General features: G+C 43.3%; 1 protein-coding gene across 3 annotated transcripts; it reads right to left on the bottom strand.

The window, feature by feature from the left end:
* Positions 1 to 1,110: 1,110 nt before the first annotated feature.
* Positions 1,111 to 18,411, bottom strand: smarca2 (SWI/SNF related, matrix associated, actin dependent regulator of chromatin, subfamily a, member 2). 3 transcript variants are annotated; one of them, XM_062451171.1, is made up of 34 exons: positions 18,271 to 18,411; positions 17,076 to 17,324; positions 16,551 to 16,680; positions 16,101 to 16,448; positions 15,815 to 15,916; positions 15,129 to 15,378; positions 14,220 to 14,346; positions 13,438 to 13,611; positions 13,018 to 13,191; positions 12,705 to 12,884; positions 12,568 to 12,618; positions 12,043 to 12,173; positions 11,369 to 11,426; positions 11,058 to 11,152; positions 10,598 to 10,745; positions 10,089 to 10,252; positions 9,810 to 9,876; positions 9,592 to 9,702; positions 9,214 to 9,456; positions 8,794 to 8,907; positions 8,538 to 8,642; positions 8,057 to 8,143; positions 7,893 to 7,939; positions 7,567 to 7,733; positions 7,198 to 7,361; positions 6,807 to 7,064; positions 6,366 to 6,443; positions 5,508 to 5,726; positions 4,973 to 5,193; positions 4,718 to 4,823; positions 4,424 to 4,525; positions 4,188 to 4,314; positions 3,726 to 3,862; positions 1,111 to 3,214 (listed from the first exon to the last, which is right to left on the bottom strand). In XM_062451171.1, the coding sequence occupies exons 2-34, from the start codon at positions 17,301 to 17,303 to the stop codon at positions 3,179 to 3,181; spliced, it is 4,749 nt and encodes a 1,582-aa protein (XP_062307155.1). In that variant the 5' UTR covers positions 17,304 to 17,324; positions 18,271 to 18,411; the 3' UTR covers positions 1,111 to 3,178. The 3 variants fall into 3 exon arrangements, with proteins under 3 accessions (XP_062307155.1, XP_062307157.1, XP_062307156.1); XM_062451173.1 differs by having other exon boundaries at positions 15,815 to 15,898; positions 18,271 to 18,410; XM_062451172.1 differs by having other exon boundaries at positions 17,076 to 17,321; positions 18,271 to 18,401.
* Between the last annotated feature and the right edge of the window lie 1,247 nt (positions 18,412 to 19,658).

Below are 19,658 nucleotides of genomic sequence, written 5' to 3'. Positions count from 1 at the left end.
CAATTCAACGAAATCGCTGATTACGGATGATCAACTCCTATCTAATTCTATCCAATTGATAGTGTAGCATCAAATGATTGCCATATAGCTCACTGGATTGCTTTTGTTCTTAGATGTTGTTGTCTGGATTCATTTGTGTCTTTGGCATACATCCGCAGCCGGAGAGCTCAGTACAGTATAGATAAGTGAGCCGTGTCTCAACCATGCATGAAACTGGTAGTGAACCCCGGAATTCAATAGGGGACAATGCCTTTTTCCTGACGGTCCTTTTAAGTGGTGCAAGAGTTAGTATTCAAAGGCCTTTTCACACTGGAAAGTTAATGCGATACAACACCATATAACCAGGCTCTCTGATAGAACACCTGGCCCTTTCATTTCAACATACATGAGTCATTTGAACAGATATGAGAAAAATGCCTTGAATCAGAGCAGGATTGGGAGGACCCACTATCGAACGTTAGTCTAATGTGATGATGGTGGAGCCTCCCAACAAAGGCTACAGAGGAATAGCAGGAATTGCATTGGCACCTGACTATTTCCAGCTGACATCTCTGGCACTCAGACAAGGATTACTGTCCAATTTATCCCTTTCTTCCCATTCTAAAGCCAGTCTAAACAGCTAGGCACTTCAAAGAACTATACGAATAGGGTCCAAAAGACCTGTGCACTTCAATGGAAGTGGCTTAATTTAGCTCAGTTTGAAATCATTTGAATACAGAATAGAAAGGCATTTGGTTCGCCCAGCTGTTTGATTTGAGAGGAACTCCACTTCTCCCAAGTATGGGACACTGGGGATCCAGATAAAGGCCAAAGACATCCATCATGCCCTAAAAGAGAAAAGGAGGCTACAGTACAATTTCAGACGGCTCCAGAGGAATGTTGTTTATTTACCAGTATGTTATGGATTTACCCAATTACATAAGGGGAAGTTCAACTTCAGTTCAGCTTTAATCTGAATACACAAAGTATATTAGGAAGTGTCCCTTTGGAATAGCTTGGAGTGATTTATGAATGACAGGCACTATGACAAAAGTGATCATCAGCCATCAGGGGAGTTCTAAACAGAGTGAAAAGTCAGGAGGAGTCAAAGATGTACTCCCAGGAAACCACTTCCTTCAAATTATTACACAACTTGGATTCATACTTTATTGTAATGGATACAAAGTTTGAAACGTTAAGAAAGGCAAAAGATAAAAGGAAAATGGTCATAACTGATACAATTTTATTGCTCTGGTGAGAGAGAGATAAAACCACAAAGACAATGTGCACAGAAATCTAGGATCACAACTGAGTTGGCAAGCAAAATGCACACGACACATGCAAAACAATTTTGTCTTTCAATATCAACCATGTCATAAAAGGATATGCCATCAAGAACAATCACAGATAGCTAGCGAAATAGATAGAGCTCAATAGCAATGTTAATGACTTATGAAGACAAAAATCAAGAGCAGCACTTTAGTTCACCAGCATAAACTCTGTGCTGCTTGGCAATAGCATACAAAAGTATAATTCACCTTTGAAAAATGTACTGAAAAATCTAAAACACTGCTCATGTAAAGTCTGAATGGTCAGAAAAATAATGTCAAATTGGCAACAATTTGTAGCCTCTCTTGGTAACGCTATAGCGGAACAGCACAGAAGGGAAAGGCACCTTGCTTTGATCTTCTCCCTGCCAACTCAGGTGAGTTTCGTGTAAAGTTCGCCATAGAGTCGGTGGATCAGGTTATGAGTGTATCAGGAGGAATGTTGTATGTGTAGAAGCCTTTGTAATGTACATATGAAAATGGCACAGACCTTTATTTACAGTAAATTAATTTCATTTAATATGATTGTTGTATCATCGTAAAATCTTTTCCATCCACAACATTTCCTGACTTCTATGCTCCTCGCATTGGTGTTTAATATCTCAAGCAGAAGTGTTTATTTTGTTGGAGGTAATTGCACACCTTCCCCAACATATTCAATTATTCCACCCATAGGAGTCCCGCAAACTCTGTGCGGAACCTCAAAATACAAATTGCTGTCCCAATGTTTATCACCTAACAACATCCTCCTTTGCATGTTGCTTTTGCGTTATGGAGACAAAGAGGCCTTTAGTGGCTAATATTTCAACAACAAAAAGTGTGATTTTTAAGAACATTACAGTATACCTGTACCACAGACATTTTAGCCAGTAACAATATCAAGATGTTCATTAAGAGATACTGTTTTTTATGTAAGGTATTACAAGTGTGTGTGTATAGATAGTTTTCCTCCTCCCTTCTCCAATAAGAAATCTACAATAACAGTATGGAGGGAGCTTTCACATCTGAATTTCTGTGGAATACCCCTTTAATCCGACATTTCACTGAGGACTGCGCAACTGAGAAGAAACATAACTTTCGATTATAATTTACCATGGTCTTACTGAGACAGTAGATGAAAAACAGATTACCAACAGGCCACGGACCTCAGGTCTTCCAGGGCACTGCATAGGCCTGTAATGATTGTTATATAATAGCCTGATTGTGGGTATTTGATCCAAGCTGCAATCATTTTGCACTGTTTCTTTTCACATTCATGTTTCCATACAAATAATACTGTTGTTGTGTTTGCATTTAGATTGCATTCAGATCTGCTGTATCAGGGTTTCGGGACATTAGCTCAATCATTCATAAAACTCACACCCAAAAATAGCGGCCAAGATGACTCACAATTATTTGCAGTTGTAGGGCATGAATACAGTATTATTGTTAGATTTGAAGATATTTTAATACATTTCATTTCACTAGGGGACTATGTTATATGAAATGCATTGACTTTTTCTATGCATGCAGTCGCAAAGATATGAACACAGTTTTTAAGAACCATCATAATGAAAGCATTAGCAAGTATATAATTTATTTTACTACGTTATAAAATTAAATGTACAAGTTTAAAATATAGTTTTATCATCTATTAAGTAAAAATATTTGGGTAAACAAATAAGCGTATTTTTTCCAACCCTTTGCCCTCTTTTCTACATCAATCTAGTGGTGAATACAGGGCTAACACTCAATCTCCAACACAAGAACCCAATTCAAACTGGTGGGTGAGCATTTGGGCACACCAAAAGCAGAGAGCCAAAGAAACAAAAACATCAAAAGTTCTCTAAAAAGGATATTTCTCTTTTTGATAAGTGCTGTGCATCCTCATCTCACTCGTCATCGCTCCTACTCTCGTCGGATTGGTCCTGCAAAAGACACAAGACACAGTGACATCATCAATACCAATGGACCCTGCAGGGCCACGCTGTCACCCCTGGATACATCAACACTCCCGGAAACCAGGATGGAGAAGCAGGGGTAGGATGATTATACCATACAGTCTGGACAACTATTTACTTGTGTGAGACCCCACGTGGGTATGTGGTCCCTTTGAAATACTAACACGATCCTCAGAAGGGAAAACAACTGCTCTCAGAAGGGTTTGATGGAGCATAAATGTACGTTGTTGATCTCCAGGATTACAACAGAGCAAACAAAACCAAGAGAATGAAGACACGTAAAGCTAAAGAACAAGTCAAACCACGGCATAATTTGTGCCTCAACCGTTCCACAACCCCCCTTCTAGCCTACAGCACTGAAGAAATGATTCGATAAAAGTGTCACAGCCAGAAACGGACGAGGCAAGAGGAACATGGGAGGATCATTCCATTCGTCTTTCAAGTCGAGGTAACACAGCCATGGGATTGGTGCACCTACGTTGTCCTCTTTGTCGTCTTCGCTGTCGTCGTCACTGACCACCGGCTTGGCTTTGCTCCGGCTCTGGCGCTTCTTGCCTTTGTCACCGCCGTGCTCGTCCTTCTTGCTCAGCTTTATCTTCACGCGCACCGACGTGGCTGTCGACGGGGGAAAATAGAAATAGAGTTAGCCTGAAGGTGACAATCGAAGGTTATATTTTGCGCCTGTTTCGCTCGTCCGCCGCGTGTTCAAGATCGGTGTTAAGGGGTTAAGACTTCCTACACTTCTTCTGTGGTGTGTTTTACATGTGTATTCATTCAGCAGATGTTTTTATCCCAGCCCTCCGGTGTGCTAGCCAACGCGCCAGGGTATGCTAACACTCCATGCTAACTGCTAGCATTCTGGTGCGTGCACGGATTTAGTGGGGGCTGACAGTGCATCGTATCGTAGTCTGGGGGCCTTGAGAACAACCAGCCATCTTACACTCATTCTCAGAGTCTTCGTCCTCATCCTCTTCCTCCTCGCTGTCCTCTTCACTCTCCTCCTCCTTGACAATTCTTTGTCTGGCACTTTTGAAGACCGACTGGAGCACGATGGAATCTTCATAGATCTGAGACATAGAAACAAGTGTTACAGCACGCCACGTCTAACATGGGACTAATTGGTCCCAAACGTACAGTGAAAATGTCCAGGACGATACACTCAGGAGGGGAGCTGACCTGGGAACCTTCTAGATTGAACGTTTGGGCATTATGGCAGAGCAACATCACGTCTTTCTCCAGGTCCCCCACACTCCGGTACTTATGGTTCCTTACACGTTCCTGGGAAACAATACAACACTTTCACCTTCTTTCAGTCAGGGAAAATAGATTTAAACCTAAACCTTTAATGGTTCCAGTGCTGTGGAATTGGGCAACAGGAAATGGAAAACTTCCAAATCAATACCTAACCCAAAATAAATTCTTACAACGGACCAATGAAGAAGGCAGTCTGACAACAGGGGCTAACTGTACCTTGATTTTCTTGAAATCCATAGGTTTCCTGATCAGCTCATAGTATTCTGGAAGCTCCTTTCTTGACGGTAGTTGAACAAATACCTCACTTAGCTGGCGCCCTGACCTGTTTACAGGTTAGACAAGTATGTTGTATACAAATGCTCAAACATCTTGAAGTCTTGTAAGATCACAGGTCCAAACACAAAACTGATTGTTAGGTAAAAAACATGCATTCACCGCAACCAAAACTACCCAGCAATTACTGGACCTTACCCATCTTTGTAGTTGATGACAGTGTCGATGATGCCATTCATCTGTTTGGTGAGTTTGGGAGGGTTGGGGGACAGCTTCTCTGCGGGTGGGCGTCCGCGGCGCTTCTTGGCTTTCGGGGCCCCCTCGTCCCTCTCCGGGTCCTTGTCCTGGCGTCTCCTGCGCTTGCGTTTCTTTACCCGGATCTCCTCCTCCATTTCTTCCAGATTCCCGTCCTCGACGGCCTGTGGAAGGACAGCGCTTTTCATTGGGAAAGGGCTTGGCTCCAAGACTAGTTAGCCCGTCCTATGTTTGTGTATAAGTTCACTTCCCGTAGTTATATCAATGTACAAATATAAATGCTGGCATGCGATTAGTTTGACAAAAATAAATTACTGCTATAAACAAATCGCATTAAATGCATTCTCTTGCGAATCGTCTTATCAGAGTTCTGTATATAAGTAACAGAGCTGTACCATAGATTGCCTTTTTCCGTGTAAAAAAAAATAAAAATCTGTCTCTTCTATAAGTTGTGTGAACCCTTTCCATGGTAACATACCCGCAGCCACTGTTTCTCAGTCAGCGCGTCGCTGTAATCCACGTCCCGTCGGCTGCGCGAGCCACGCCCGAAGATCTTGTCCTCCTCCTCTTCATAGGTCAGCCGCTCCACCTCCGCGTCGTCCTTGATGATCCAGGATGGCAGCTCGTCCTCCTCCATCAGACGGGGCCTTCGCTTGGGGTTCCTGGCATCCTCGCGACGACGGTCCATGTCCATGCGCTAGGGCGAAGATGACATTCTTTGAATTAACAAATGAACAAAGTTCTGTACACGATCAGCAAAAAGGTTGGATTGACATTTGTTTCAGTCACAAAGATTTACCTCGATTTAAGGGTCCGAAGGTTCTCTCTTAAAACAAAAATAAATATATTTTCCTGCAATATTTCTTGATATTACATAAGTAACCATAAAGTCACAAAAAAATTGACATTTATTCAAATAAATGAACATTTAATTAGTTGTCATTTAAATCACAATGTTCTCTGTCAATTGGTGTGTCACTAGCGCTACAATGCTCCCTCCCAACACTGTAACACAAGTCATCAGTTAGTCTGTGCTCTGTCTACCCTTCTTACTTTAGTTCATTTCTTCCACATTTGCTAAAGCTACGTCTGATGTTGTATTTGGTTTCCACAAGGGGGCATTTTGTATAGATCTGTCTTATAGCTCATAGCTAAAATAATGTGAATGATATTCTACTGTTAATAATGTAGTAATGATCAAAGAGTTGGCCGCCCAGACAGGTGTCTCCGCCAAGTTCAAGTTTATCATTGCTAACTCAGAAAAATGCAATCCACTGAAAGTTGGCTTTGAAAATAACAGTACGCAGGCCAGAACACTGGGATATATTTCACTGACCATGAATTGCTCAAACTCATCTTCGCTTCGGGCGATCATCTGGTTGAGGGTTTCATCATCAGGGACCTCGTCCTCCTCCTGCCATCAAACAGAGGTCCGATGTAGCCGTCCGTTGAAGGTTGCAGTGACGTGTTAACAGTTAGTACAACTTGGATAGACTTGATTTTGCGCAGGGTTAGGGCTTGAGGCTCATCCAAGACAACTTGAAACCGTTAACAACATTGGGAGACAGTAAACTGCCTTTGAGGACAGATCAAAAGATACAAATCGGAAACATCTGTACACTTTACCGAACACATTTAGAACTCCGAAACCTAGGATTTAACTTGATCACAATCCTATACGACTACAATTCTTTACAAAGTACAACTGTCGAGCAGCTCTAGCATTTTCAACCATTATGGACAAAAAAAGGGAATAGTTAGATTTAGATTGGCCTACCATTTCCTGTTTGTGCACATCTTCACCGACCTCGTTTTGTTCCTCGTGCTCCAGGATGGCTTGGAGGAAGACACGGCGCTCCTGGCCTGAGGACTTCTGGTCGAACATGCCCGCCTGGATGACCTTCTGGTCCACGTTCAGCTTGTACTTGGCCGCCGCCAGGATCTTCTCCTCCACGCTGTTGACCGTGCACAGACGCAGCACGCGCACCTCGTTCTTCTGCCCAATCCGGTGGGCGCGATCCTGGGCCTGGAGGTCCTGGGGTCAGCCGACCAGAACCGGGGGGGATGGAAGAAGCATTTCAACCTTGAGACGTTCATCGAATTGTATACAGAAGAGAAAAGATACCCCGATTCTATATCTATCCTATCTAGATCCTACTCTGGCTGACCTGGTGAGGGTTCCAGTCGCTGTCGAAGATGACAACGGTGTCTGCAGCCTGCAGGTTGAGGCCCAAACCTCCAGCTCTGGTGCTCAGAAGGAAGACGAAGTACTGAGATCCCTTCTCGTTGAACTTTTGGAGCAGCGCAGCCCGATCTTCTGACTTGGTGGTACCTAAAACGGAACAATATTCTCTCAGGCTCAAATCTGGGGAACCGCTCTGAGGTACAGCGGGTGGTGGTCCGAGGCCGTGCGTACACTTTCATTCTCTTTTATTCGTCTATCCCAACAATGGCAGAGCAGTTCGGACGCATCTTGTATCGTTTCGAATTCCTTCAAAAAACGATTTTCAACATGCACGGTGTGCAAGCTTGCTCACCGTCGAGACGCAGGTAGAGGAAGTTCCGGTATGCAAAGTAGTCCTCCATGATGGTCATGAGGGAGGTCATCTGACAGAAGAGCAGCACCCTGTGATTGGTGGCGTGGAGCTTGGGCAAGATGCGGTCCAGAAGCTCAAACTTGCCAGATGCCCGGTACAGATCGTGACTGGGAGGAACACAGGTAAAGCTTCAAGGTCAAATCCATATTTCAGGTGTGGAAGGATGAAAAGTGTTGGAAAACGACAAAACTATTTTGTGGTAATGACCAGGCACGTCACTGAAATGGATTCCCTGTCTCAACAGGGTACACTCCCGAGTAGCTTACCCGCTAATGACGCCGTTGGGATAACCCAAGTGTTCGGCAAAAGACTCCTTTGAAAGAAGAGTTTGCCAAAATGTCAGTTAGTTACATTTAACAAGAATAGTTCTTCTTGTCACAACACTTAGCTGTGTATGCAGGGCCCACTTCTTTGGGCCTGCGGTACAAACCTCAATGTGCTGAAACATGTAGGGGTGGTTGCAAATCTTCTTCAGCTGCATAATAGTATTCATCAAGGTCTTGGCTCCTCCTTTGCCCTAACGAAAGTTAAAGGAAGGCAAATCAAGGCAAAACGAAGACAACGAACCATTGATAATGACTTGCTACAATCCTATTGATGGGGAAAGATTCAAGAGAGCCAAGCTTTCCAGTCTGTTGAGACTAACCCTTAAGAAAATACATGAACTTGAAATGAGTTCTAATCCTGTGTAATCATTTACTATGGATAAAAATAAATCTATTAAAAAAAAAAAAAGATCTATAAAGCCTGTCCTCTTCAACTGCAAGATAAGATTTGTGCTGGTCACCCTGTAGAATAGATGGTAAAAGCAAGCCAGGATCTAAAGCAACTCTTGCAGCAAAAAAAACAGAGGACTAATGAGGAGAGAAAGCATAAGAGACACAGACAAGGGGACAGTTTCAGTCTCTAACCTTCTTGTCCTTCTCTGAACCATCGGTGAGGAGGATGCCTTTCTGCATGTGGCGGTAAAGAACCTTCTGAATGGCAGACATGTCACATTTGATGACATACTCGACCTGGGCAGACGAACGACAACATCAATCAGACAGAGGGGTATGGACACCATGAACGAAAAGTGTATGGGGGGGTCATTTTTAATGACCGTAATAAAATTTTCCTTACCAATGTCAAGAAAGTTAGCTGAATTTTTAAATAACCCCAACAAACCTTCTCTGGCAACTGAGACTCAACTTCCTTCTTCAGTCTTCGTAACAGGAACGGACGAAGCACCTTGTGTAAGCGGCGGATGATCAGAATGGTCTCCTCCTCGTTCAGGTCCACCTAGAGAGAAACAGCTTTCAGTACAACATGCACTGAGAGCACTAACAAGCCTTCACCAGGGTGGTTGGAACTTAAAGTGAAATAAACAATTGATGCATTATGGTAGTACCAACCAATTCAGGGCTTGAATTAACTTCTCAATACGCTTATATTTCATCATATTTTTCATCTAATTTAGAAGTAAATATACTTGATAAGTTTCATTTTTGGTCCAATCACAATACCTTATCTGCACATTTGAGCGTCTAGTTTCTGTAAAGAAAAGTGAAATCATGTCTCAAAAACACTGCCCTTTGAGAGCCTCACCCTTTCTCCCGTCATGGCAAAGGGAGCGTTGAACCACTGCTCAAAGGTGTTGCAGCTCTTGAAGATGGTGGGCAGGAGGAAGTTGAGCAGCGCCCACAGCTCGGGCAGCTTGTTCTGGAGGGGCGTGCCTGTCAGGAGGATGCGTCTTGGGGCCAGGTAGTGGGTGTTCAGGACCTGGGTCAGCTTACAGTGGTGGTTCTTCATGCGATGGCCTTCGTCCACAATCATGTACTTCCAACGGATCTGTAGAGAAGTGAGGAGCTGGTGATTGGGGAATCTGTGTGGGAATCTGTTGACTGGCTGTGTCAAGTGTGTGTGTGTTAACTGAGACCAGGTGTGTGTGTGTGTGTCTAAGAGAGGAAAGTTCATCTGTCAAACCTTGGCGAGGATTTGCTTGTCCTTGATGATGTACTCGTACGTGGTAAGGAGAACGTTGAACTTCCCACAACGGAGCTGAGGTACAAGTGACCTCCGCATAGCAGGGGTGCCCTTTCAGAGGTCATCAAAACAAAGATGTTTACACACACACACACACTGAGATAGTTGAGGGAGCATAAAACATCTTGAAAATTTGTCAGAGAATTTATGCAGCTCACCTTGTAGGCAATTTTGATTATGGACGGCGACCACTTATCAAGCTCGTAAGCCCAGTTTGACAAGGTCCTACGTGAAACAAGAGAGTGACTTGCTACTGAGGGATCAACTTGCATTTAATTTTAACGAGAAAGGGACCTTCTGATTCATCTGTATGTCAAAGTTGACTTTTTACTTCAAGTAAAAGTGCGTTCTGTGAACACTTAAAATACAGTAAACGTTCACCAGCATTTAACTCTGTAATCTATGCGAACGGAACTAATTTGTGTAGTTCGACTTACGAAAGCGGGACAATGATTAAAAATGGTCCGTTCAGTCTCTTGTTTTCCATCAAGTAGGTGATGAGGGCAATGGTCTGAATAGTCTTGCCAAGGCCCATCTCGTCAGCCAGTATGCCGTTTAGGTTGTTGTTGTACAATGATACCATCCACTCCAGTCCTTGGATCTAAACACAAGACACAAGGACACCGAGTTACTTATATGAATACACATAATCCAATGAGTAATCGACTTGCTTGTTTAATTTGACGAAATGTTAACTATTTCACTTCAAATTGCATTGACTGAACACGTGCACTAAAGTTCACCCCTAACATTAAATCAATCATCCGAATGTCTGCCGACAATCAAGTGGGGGTCATGGGGTTTATTTTTTATATATTTAGTCTAATCATTATCAATAACATACATTCTAATGTTAAGAGTAAACAACGTTTTAGCAACGGTTCAACGGTTCAACCGTTTTGGTTTCCTGAACACACCGAGAGCGCTTGATGTCGGCGCACCGTACCTGGTAATGTTTGAGCGTTCCATTAATCAGCAGGGACGACTGCTTCTCCACCCTCTCCATGATGGCATGAGCCACTCCATAGTAGGACTGCGTGGAGGTCTCTCCAGTGGGAACGCTGTACTCGTCATCCACATCTTGTTTGGCCGACCTGGAAGGAAGGGATGTCATTGGATGGCATGACCGGACGGAAAGACTTTTTAACCAATGTTAAAACAATTCAAATGTCATGTGATTGGGTCGACAAATGCTGCTATACGATGAATGCATGACGTTACACTGTGCAAGCTTAGGATAATATGCATTATTTTCGAGATTGTGAGATTTGCTTATTTTTAAAGACTAATGAAATAGTACACAGCCTGAAGCCTTGACTTTTTAGGTCAAATTAATTTCAGCCTCAGGACACACCAGGTTTAGAGGGAAGTTATATCTGTTATATATTTGTGAAATAATTACATACTCAATAATGTGTTTGGTTGCAAACTCTTCGTCGGTGTTCGGATCAAGGATTTTCTTCTCCTCAGATTCCGCTCTGGAGAAAACCTCCTCCTCATCCTTCAAAAACAAAATAAAAGAAGTGTATCTTAGAAGTTCCCTTCGAAGTGCAGGGAGTCTGAATGCAAAAAATCCCAGGGGTCTTTGACGGCCAGATACAGATAACAGCCAGTTACAGTCTAAAAGAGTGGGACTCAAACCCTGTAGTGACTGTGAGATCAAAAGTGGGGGTTTGCCATGAAACAATCACAGAGGTGACAAGGCAAGGGCACCCACCTCTTCCTCAAACTCAGAGCCACTCTCCTCACTGTCTGATCGAGGGGCAACTTCATATCTGTATTCAGGAGGGAAACAGACCAGACAAACATAAAAGACCACTCTACTTGTAACAAACCAATGAATTGCTCAGTTAATTATTAAACAATTTGACTAAAAGTACAGTGCCTGTCAAAAGTTTGGAAACACCTAGTCTTTTACAGTTTTTCTGTTCCTATTGTTTATATGCAACAAACTAGACATATTAACGGTATGAAGATTTACTTTGACCAAAATGTACAGATATTGGTACAAAAGCTTAATTTTCATCAAACTGTCACAAAAGGCATATTTGGAGAACATGCAAAGTCATTATATGCATGTAGGTTAAATGCCGTACAGACCGTGACTGAGCGATTGATTGATTGATTAAGTGATGGAATTCATGCATTAAAAACAATGACGCGAGGTGGTGCATGTGTCTCTCAAAACTGAATAAAGGATAGGTGTTTCCGAACTTTTGAAAGGTACTGTACATTCATGTTTGTTATAAACCATACAGCGTGGTGAAGGTCTGTACATTTTGGGATCAAAAACAGTGAGGCAGACACTGTTAGCTTGTCTTGTTTCATTACTGAAAAAAAAAAAAGAAAATAATCTACACAATTAACATATCTAAAGTTCGATTCTCTTACCCAGGGTTCATTTCTAGCCAGGCTTCCAGTTGGCTGGACTTGGGGGCGTCGGTCCCTTGGAGAACTCTTCCAGTCTCCGTCTGAATGACTTTGACAGGAAGTTCACTCATCTGGCTGCTCTCATCCATGGGCTGCCATGCCAACAGAGCAAGTCAGTCGTTATTAAGATAACATTTAATTAATACCCAAGTGGAGAAATGTGCATGTTTCCGGAAAAGGAGGGCGAGCAGAATACACATTTAATGGACAAATTAATAAATATATAAAATAACCGATACGAAAATAGAAACAACAAGTCAGTTGTTTTGCACCAAAAGTGCTGGCCACTTGTCCATTTTGAAAATGAGAAGGAACAACATCCATCAAACACCATATACAGAAACAACATGATTAGTTCAGTTGCAGCTCCAAGTTTCTTTTTAACCTTACATCTTAAAACCAGGCACACATAGGCTTTTCAAAATAGGGCTTTTCAAATATTTCCCAGACGTGGATTCCCAAGATGGATTCTGGATTCGAACTTACTTCTCCGTCAGGTCCAATTGCGCTCGCAACGTCACCATCCCCATCCACGTTCTGTGAACCAAGCACACAAGACTGCCATCACACACCCTCTCAAACGGCGGTCACAAAAAAACGACGGCGCCGAAAGCCTTTTGGACCTTTCTCTTCTTCTTCTTCTTTTTCTTCTTCTTCTTCTCCTTGGCAGCCTGGGCGGCTTTGTGTTCGTACACCAGGTCGGTCAGGTTGGACACATACTCGTCGGTCTGCTGCAGCAGGTAGGCCAGACGCTTGTCTTTCTTCTGGTCGATCAGTTTACGGTAGCCCTCTTCATCCTCGTTCTTGGGGTCAGACAGAATGCGGTTAGGTCGTTCATATTGTTGGGAATGTGTCGGGAAAGCACATACGGAGTTTTAAAAGGATGTGGGAATATGTGTGAAAACGAGCTGAAGTCATGATGCATAAATCTCTTACCATGAGCGCTCTCATTCGCTCTTTCTCGATTCTCTCGGCCTCCTTCTTTTGCTCTCTTTCGGTGTTGGTGTGCCAGGTGGCGATGGCTTTGGATAACTTCTGGATCTTTCCGGCCATGGACCTGTGGAATTCTTTGAAATCCTTGGCATGCTGAAGGATGCTATTCAGGTACTCCTGTAGGGAAAAAAACAGATATTTGTACGATGGTATTGGTGTTCCAAAAATGGGGTGTGATGGCATGGAGTCGTTGAAGATGACACTGGATTATTGCACCCACATGCGTGGTACAATATAAAAGACGTGAAGAACTTGAGAAAAAAAAAACAACAAAAAATCTGAAATTCCGGCAAATTCTACGGACGTTCTCCTTGAAAACAAGGGAACACGAGCGGTGGATGAGTAACGTTCGTCAGGTTTCACCTGGTGTTTCTGACGCCGCTTCCGCTCCTGCTCGATCTTCTGCTGCTTCTCCAGCTTCTCCGTCATGCGCGCCTCCCTCAGGGTCTGCCGCTTGCTGCGCTTGTAGGCCTTGGAGTTGAGCGCCGTCTCTAGCGTGGTGCTCCTGCGCATGCAGGCCACGACATCCTGCCTCAGCTAAAGGGAAGAGGAGAATAGAGAAGTAGCTAGAGGGGGGAGTGGTACTCCAGGGGCTTCTTACCACATTTTAGGACGTACTGGACGTTTTTGTTGTTGTTTCAATCGATGAAATATATTCTACATTGAACGTGAACAGTTGACAACCATCATTGTACACAACGTTTTTTGGTGGAACATATACGGATAGTTGAGATGAGGTCATGTCATTGTTTTCCTTACCGTTTTCCTTATGGTGTTTGAGTGGTCACAGTCACAAATATGCGGGCCTACCATCAAAGTGCAAGCGAGCCCCTGCTACACGTGTCAGCGTGATAGTTAGGTGATTGTGAATAAGCTGTAGTCTTGTTGGCGTGCTGCCTGGTCCAGGAGACACCAGCAGCGTGCTCTTCTGGTGTCTCAGCCAAGCCCCCGACCCCAAAGATGTTCCGAACATGGCTCACAACTACTGGTTTGACAAATATCAGCCGTTTCTCTCCTTCCACCACCAAAAAATGCACTTCTGACCCTTGATTTTCCGCTGTACCTCCTATTTGCACCAGTTGTATATGACTTAAGGACGGATAAAAGCGTTGGATGAAAATGACTCGGATGTCAACTTGTTTTACCTGGCGTTGGAAGTTGAGCAGTCGCAAGGCTTTCAGCTCCACAGAGGCTTTCGTCCTCAGGTCCGGTGGGAGAGAGCCTGGGAGACTCTCCAGCTCCTGGATCCGGTGGACGATCCTAGCCTGCAGCCTGCGAAGAGGAACATTCTGAGACCAGGCCCCAATTCAATCAATTTCAGGGAAAGGAAAACGGCATTGCACTATCCCAAAAGGGTTTGCTAACGTCGAAAATACGTCAAACTCAATGAAAAACACTTTTCAATGATTTAATGACCCCCCCCACCCCCCCAAAAAAAACGCCACACGACATCCGCCAAGCAGGACTGTGATTAGTGTAAGTGAACACAGAAGTCAGTTTATTGACTCGTATATCATTGTATCTGGCTTTAGAGAAGTGTGGATTATACCCGCATTAAGGGATGATGATAAGCTATAAGGGATAATGATGAGCTATAATAGTTAATGAGGTACAGTAGCTACACTGCTATGCAGCGATGTTGTAAGTGATACGATCAACGTTTATAACCCAAAGTTGCGTCACAAAGTCGCAATATTATTGTGAGCCATTGGAAACAATGTAACCTATCTTAGGGTGTAGCGATTATCTGAAACATTTTATGATACAAGTTGTGTTGAAACACTAGTTCAATGGATTGTTGTATTGTTGACGCAGTTGACCATAATTATAGTTTGGTCGGCACTTTCATTCAAAAGTCTCCAAAACTGATTGGTTATATTTCCACCGTATCCCAAGATTGCAAAGTCCTTTGACACATCAACTTACACTGTAAATACCATGCCACAGGTAAAGGATTATATACATCTGAACCCAATGCAAGCCATATAAACGCAAACATGGGTTCATTGGTTCTGTTGTCTGGGGAAGATGCAGACGGAGACAGGGGGAGGTACCTGTACTCTCTCTCCTGCAGGATCTCCACAGGGTCCAGCCCTTGGGGCTTCTGGATGGGCGTGATACGGTTCTGTTTCTGCTGCATCTGAAGGATGGGCGATGGCTGCCCCAGGGCCGGCTGGGCAGTAGAGGGGCCAGGCATGGGCCCAGGTGGCACTACCGGAGGCTGAATTGGAGCTGGAGATGGTCGTCCACTAGCGGACGGGGCAAGGAGCTTCTGAGGGTTGCAGGAAGAATCGCTGCTCAGGCCTGGAGAAATAATGGACACTGAAATCTAGTCAAATGCTCAAAACAGATAAGCCTACAAAAGGTCGTCTATGGTACTTCTGCGCCCTACTGTCATAGCAGTGTCAACTTCTACACATGCCACGGGCAGCCAGTTTATCCATGTGTGGGCTAGGTGGCTTGTCAGTGGTCTATTCACATCAAGCAGTTGTCTAAAAAAAACAGGCCGTTGAGGGAAATCAAAATACACTGCCAAATACTTCTCCGTTGCTCATATGCACACCTATGTGTTATGAGACACATTTTCATTGGAAGGCTTTAATCAGGCATGTACAAAGTGTGCATTGAAATTCAGACCAAATTGTTTCTCAGCGCATCATTACGCCCACGGTGTATTTACTATCTGACGGTTGTCGGTTAATTCCAGATCTATAACATTATTCCATTGTGCCATACTGACCTTCATGTGGTTGTTTGGACCCAGCACTCTGGGCATGGCCTTGCATGGCAGTGGTGGGGCAGGGGCTTGACTGGGTACCGCCAACTGGTGGCATTAGCATGACTGTGAACACATGGAGTCTCTTTCTAGAACCCGGATTGCTATGACATCCAAGTGATTCGTGTTTTTATAGTGATTTTCATTCATTCACAATTCACGTTACCTAACAGAACTGTCTTTGCGGCTTTCCAGCATTACACAGTAATATCACGGAGAGTTGTCTTGGAGGTGTTGATCATCAACGTACCTGGAGGTCTGTTGTAGAGGTTGGCGCTCGCTGGCGACTGCTGCTGCATGGTGGGAAGGCTCCTCTTTCCTTGCACAGCCAGCTGCAGGTTCTCCGGCAAGGGCTGGCCCCGCCCCAGGATCTTATAGGCCAAGATCTGGGCCCGTAGCTGTTGAAGTTGAACAGGGCTGAAGGAGGAGGGGCCCCGCCCCTGCGGCCCCATAGGCATGGCTGCCTGGGGGTCCATGGGCACCAAGGGGCCCGACTGGGTGGGTGGCATCTGAGGCGGTGTTGGACCCCCACCCCCTGACATTGGGCTGGTGGTGTGCTCGTGGACCGCCATTGGAGAGGGATGGGGGGACAGATATCCTAGGAAGAAGAGGGGGAGCTGAATGTCTCAGGGATCTTGAATATGTGTTTGAGTGTTACCTTTGAACGTAAAAGTCTATTCAATGAGTGTCAGCAGTTTACCTTGGCTGTGCTGGTCCATGGGACTCCGTGGTGGCCCCATGCCACTGTGGAGAGACCTCATCCCAACTCCCTTCATCTGACCATAGTGTATCTCATCTACCATGGTCTTGTCATGCATTCCTTCCATGGGCTGAAAAGGCCGTCAGACATCAAAATATGAATTATGATGAAATCGCAATAATCAAAAGAGATTAATTTCTCTCAAATGGTATGGATAAAAACAGATACATTATTATAAAAATGACATATGTAACTGCCAGTCAATGAGTGTTAGAAACTTAAAATAATAATAATTGTAGGATCCCTTTTATATCCATTTATGTCCAATGTTGCATGTTTTAAAATCGAATTAAACTATTATTGTAATTTTGTGTTTTGAACAACAACAAAAATGACATACAAACATTCTCTCTGGGAAAAATAACTAGCTAGATTGATTATTTAAATTAGCCAGCTACTTCTGGAACACACTTCCCTCTGACTCTGACACTTCCACGTAGTGATAGAAGGGCTTGGGTACTGTACCTTGTGCATGGGGTACACATTGTCCTGGGAGTAGTCCCCCCCTCCTTGGTTCTGCATGGTATAAGGCCCACTGGAAGGCCCAGGGCTGGGGCCCATCATACTGTGAACCGAGCCAGGAGAAGGACCTGGACCAGGGCTAGGTCCCAGGACAGGCCCTGGGGATTGCCCCGCCCCTGGAGACTGACCAGGATGGGACATACTCCCAGTCAGGTCGGTAGAAGTGGACATCTACCAGTAGAGTTAGGTCTGCTGGAAAAACATAAAAAGATTCATTAATTAGCCATACAGGCTAGGCTACACAAACGACTCCCTAAATTAAAGAACTTTATTCATAGTTGTTCTTAACTATATAGTCAGGCATTCATCAAGACCATGTCTAACTATTCCAATGGATACCTGATATGTTAACATACTCAAATAACTGACATTGACATTGATACATAATCTAACACATTGTGTTTTCGTTGAGTAGCATATTAGTGTTAGCACTACTTGTTGCAATAACGATGGAAATGACTGATGAAAATATCTGTGCTGGGAATGTGGCATTCCTTACCTTAGGCTAATTACATTTCTACACAAACGCATTGCTATCTGTCAAATTACAATACGGTAGGTACATTTGAAATTGAGGTCTGCGTCAGACGGCGACTTGTAGCTAGCCTAGGTTGTAGCCTTGATGGTTCGGTTTAATCGGAGGTGGTAGGTACTTGATCTGAAAAGTTTTGAAACCCCTGTTTCTAGTTTGTTATGTATTGAATACTGGCAGATATCGCTTACTGTACTAGACTAGTCTAGCAATCTTTCAGAGTTAGCTGATTGGATAATGGCTTCCCCCCTACACTCAACTGAACTTCGTGTCTCAACAACATGGTGGTGGCCATTGCTAGCTATAGTTAACTCATAACTGGCTTAATCGAAAAGATTACGACCACCAAATGCAACAACAAAACGGATATGAAGTGAAACTGACAGCCTCATCTACGCTGGTTCGTTGGTTCTAGCTAAGCTAATGCTAACTTTTATCGCAGAAATTAGCCAGTGTTTTCTAGCTAGCCAGCCTGTACAGTACTTACAGTAGCTACAGTATGCGTTCCTAAGCGAGTAGCTACTATTATAACGGAGCAAACAATAAAAAGTTAACTCTGGGATTGTTTTGCTTTAAAATAAGTAGATTTTAACTTGGTTACTCTACCTTTATGTCGAATTGAAAAAGTCTAGAAAATGCATTGGAAAACCGAATGTCTACTTTAGATGACGGCTGTTGGTAACGTCTGTATCCCCTCTGCTTATAACTTGTAGGATATTTTTTATGTTTGCATATCTAATTTGTCAGGACCACAGGAAATACCTCCCCATACGTATAATGATTGGTTTAACAAAACGTCAATTATCCCTCGGTTCTAGGACTGCTGAAATCTACGCAGTACGTACAGTTAAGGAAATGTTATACATTTAAAACATGTGTGGAGATATTATCAACACCCATGGTGAGATATGTTTCTGAGATATATACTGAATAGCCTAAATTGGCTGACTACTGATACATGACTTCCAACCAATGACTGTAAATATACTATGAATGTCTGCTATTTTCAACACGTTTCAATTATTGTTGACAACATCCAGTGAACGATCATCAAGCATTATTACTAGTCTTGCATGGTGGTGGAAATTGTACTAATCTTTTATCTCTAATCATAAAAATACTAATTCCGCATTCGTTTCAAGGATCATTAGCCTATTAATCAACCTAGATTTTGCTCAGAGACTATAAAAAGACGGCAAACATTACAGGTATACACCATTGCGCAGATTGCCCCCAATTTGTCATCTAAGTGTTGGCTTTTCATAACAACCTAAGGGCAAGTTTGCTTGACTATTTTCTAAAACCTCCGCTTACCTATATAGACTTACACCGAAAAGGCAGAAGGGGGCAGCAGTGTTTAAGACAATCACATGGTCGGCTATCATATATAGGCTACCGGTTACAAGGCATTGCATTACCCAGAATAATCGCAACTGACACTAAATATTGCCCGCCACACAAGCAAGAGCCATTCCTGAGCTCTAAACAAACATGTCGTTTTTTTGAGTTATTGCCAAGCTCAATTTACATTGCAGAAAACCTAATGATGGAGAAAGGCAGGCTATGCAAATACGCACAGGTTCAGTTACATGTGTATTCCTTAACATCAAAACCTTTGCTTTTGTTTCAAAGCTGTTATCACAGGTCCTTTTAGTTGTTTGAAATTGGAAGACTTTGTTTAGCCTAAAGGCCTATATGAGAGAGAAAAAGACGTGTGTGTGTGTTTGTGATTTGGACACAATATAACTCTTGATGTTTATTTACATTTACTGTACCACTCCTGAATAGTAGCATTCTATTGATATTGTATAGGCGGGAGCACTATATTTAATGTATTTGTCAGTTGTTATGCCTAATTCTGCTACACATATGGATTGCTTGTATAGATATACACAATAAACACACCCACCGCGTTCTTTCCCACCTAACAATGGTCTAGCATATTGTGACATAAAATGTGTCAGACTATTAATAGTACGGCATATTTTAAGTAT

This window comes from Osmerus eperlanus, chromosome 25 (genome assembly GCF_963692335.1).
Source record: "Osmerus eperlanus chromosome 25, fOsmEpe2.1, whole genome shotgun sequence".
Taxonomy (NCBI): Eukaryota; Metazoa; Chordata; class Actinopteri; order Osmeriformes; family Osmeridae; genus Osmerus; species Osmerus eperlanus.
The sequence above is the reverse complement of the archived record's forward strand: the minus strand, read 5'-3'. Positions and strand labels throughout refer to the sequence as shown.

What these genes read in the sequence shown, in the direction of transcription:
- smarca2 (XM_062451171.1), bottom strand. Translation starts at nt 17,303, where the DNA reads ATGTCCACTTCTACCGACCTGACTGGGAGTATGTCCCATCCTGGTCAG. An exon ending in AGAAGAAGAAGAAGAGAAAG is followed by an intron (nt 12,619 to 12,704) that starts GTCCAAAAGGCT and finishes CTTGGTTCACAG; the next exon opens with AACGTGGATGGGGATGGTGA. An exon ending in GTCATCAACTACAAAGATGG is followed by an intron (nt 4,824 to 4,972) that starts GTAAGGTCCAGT and finishes ACCTGTAAACAG; the next exon opens with GTCAGGGCGCCAGCTAAGTG.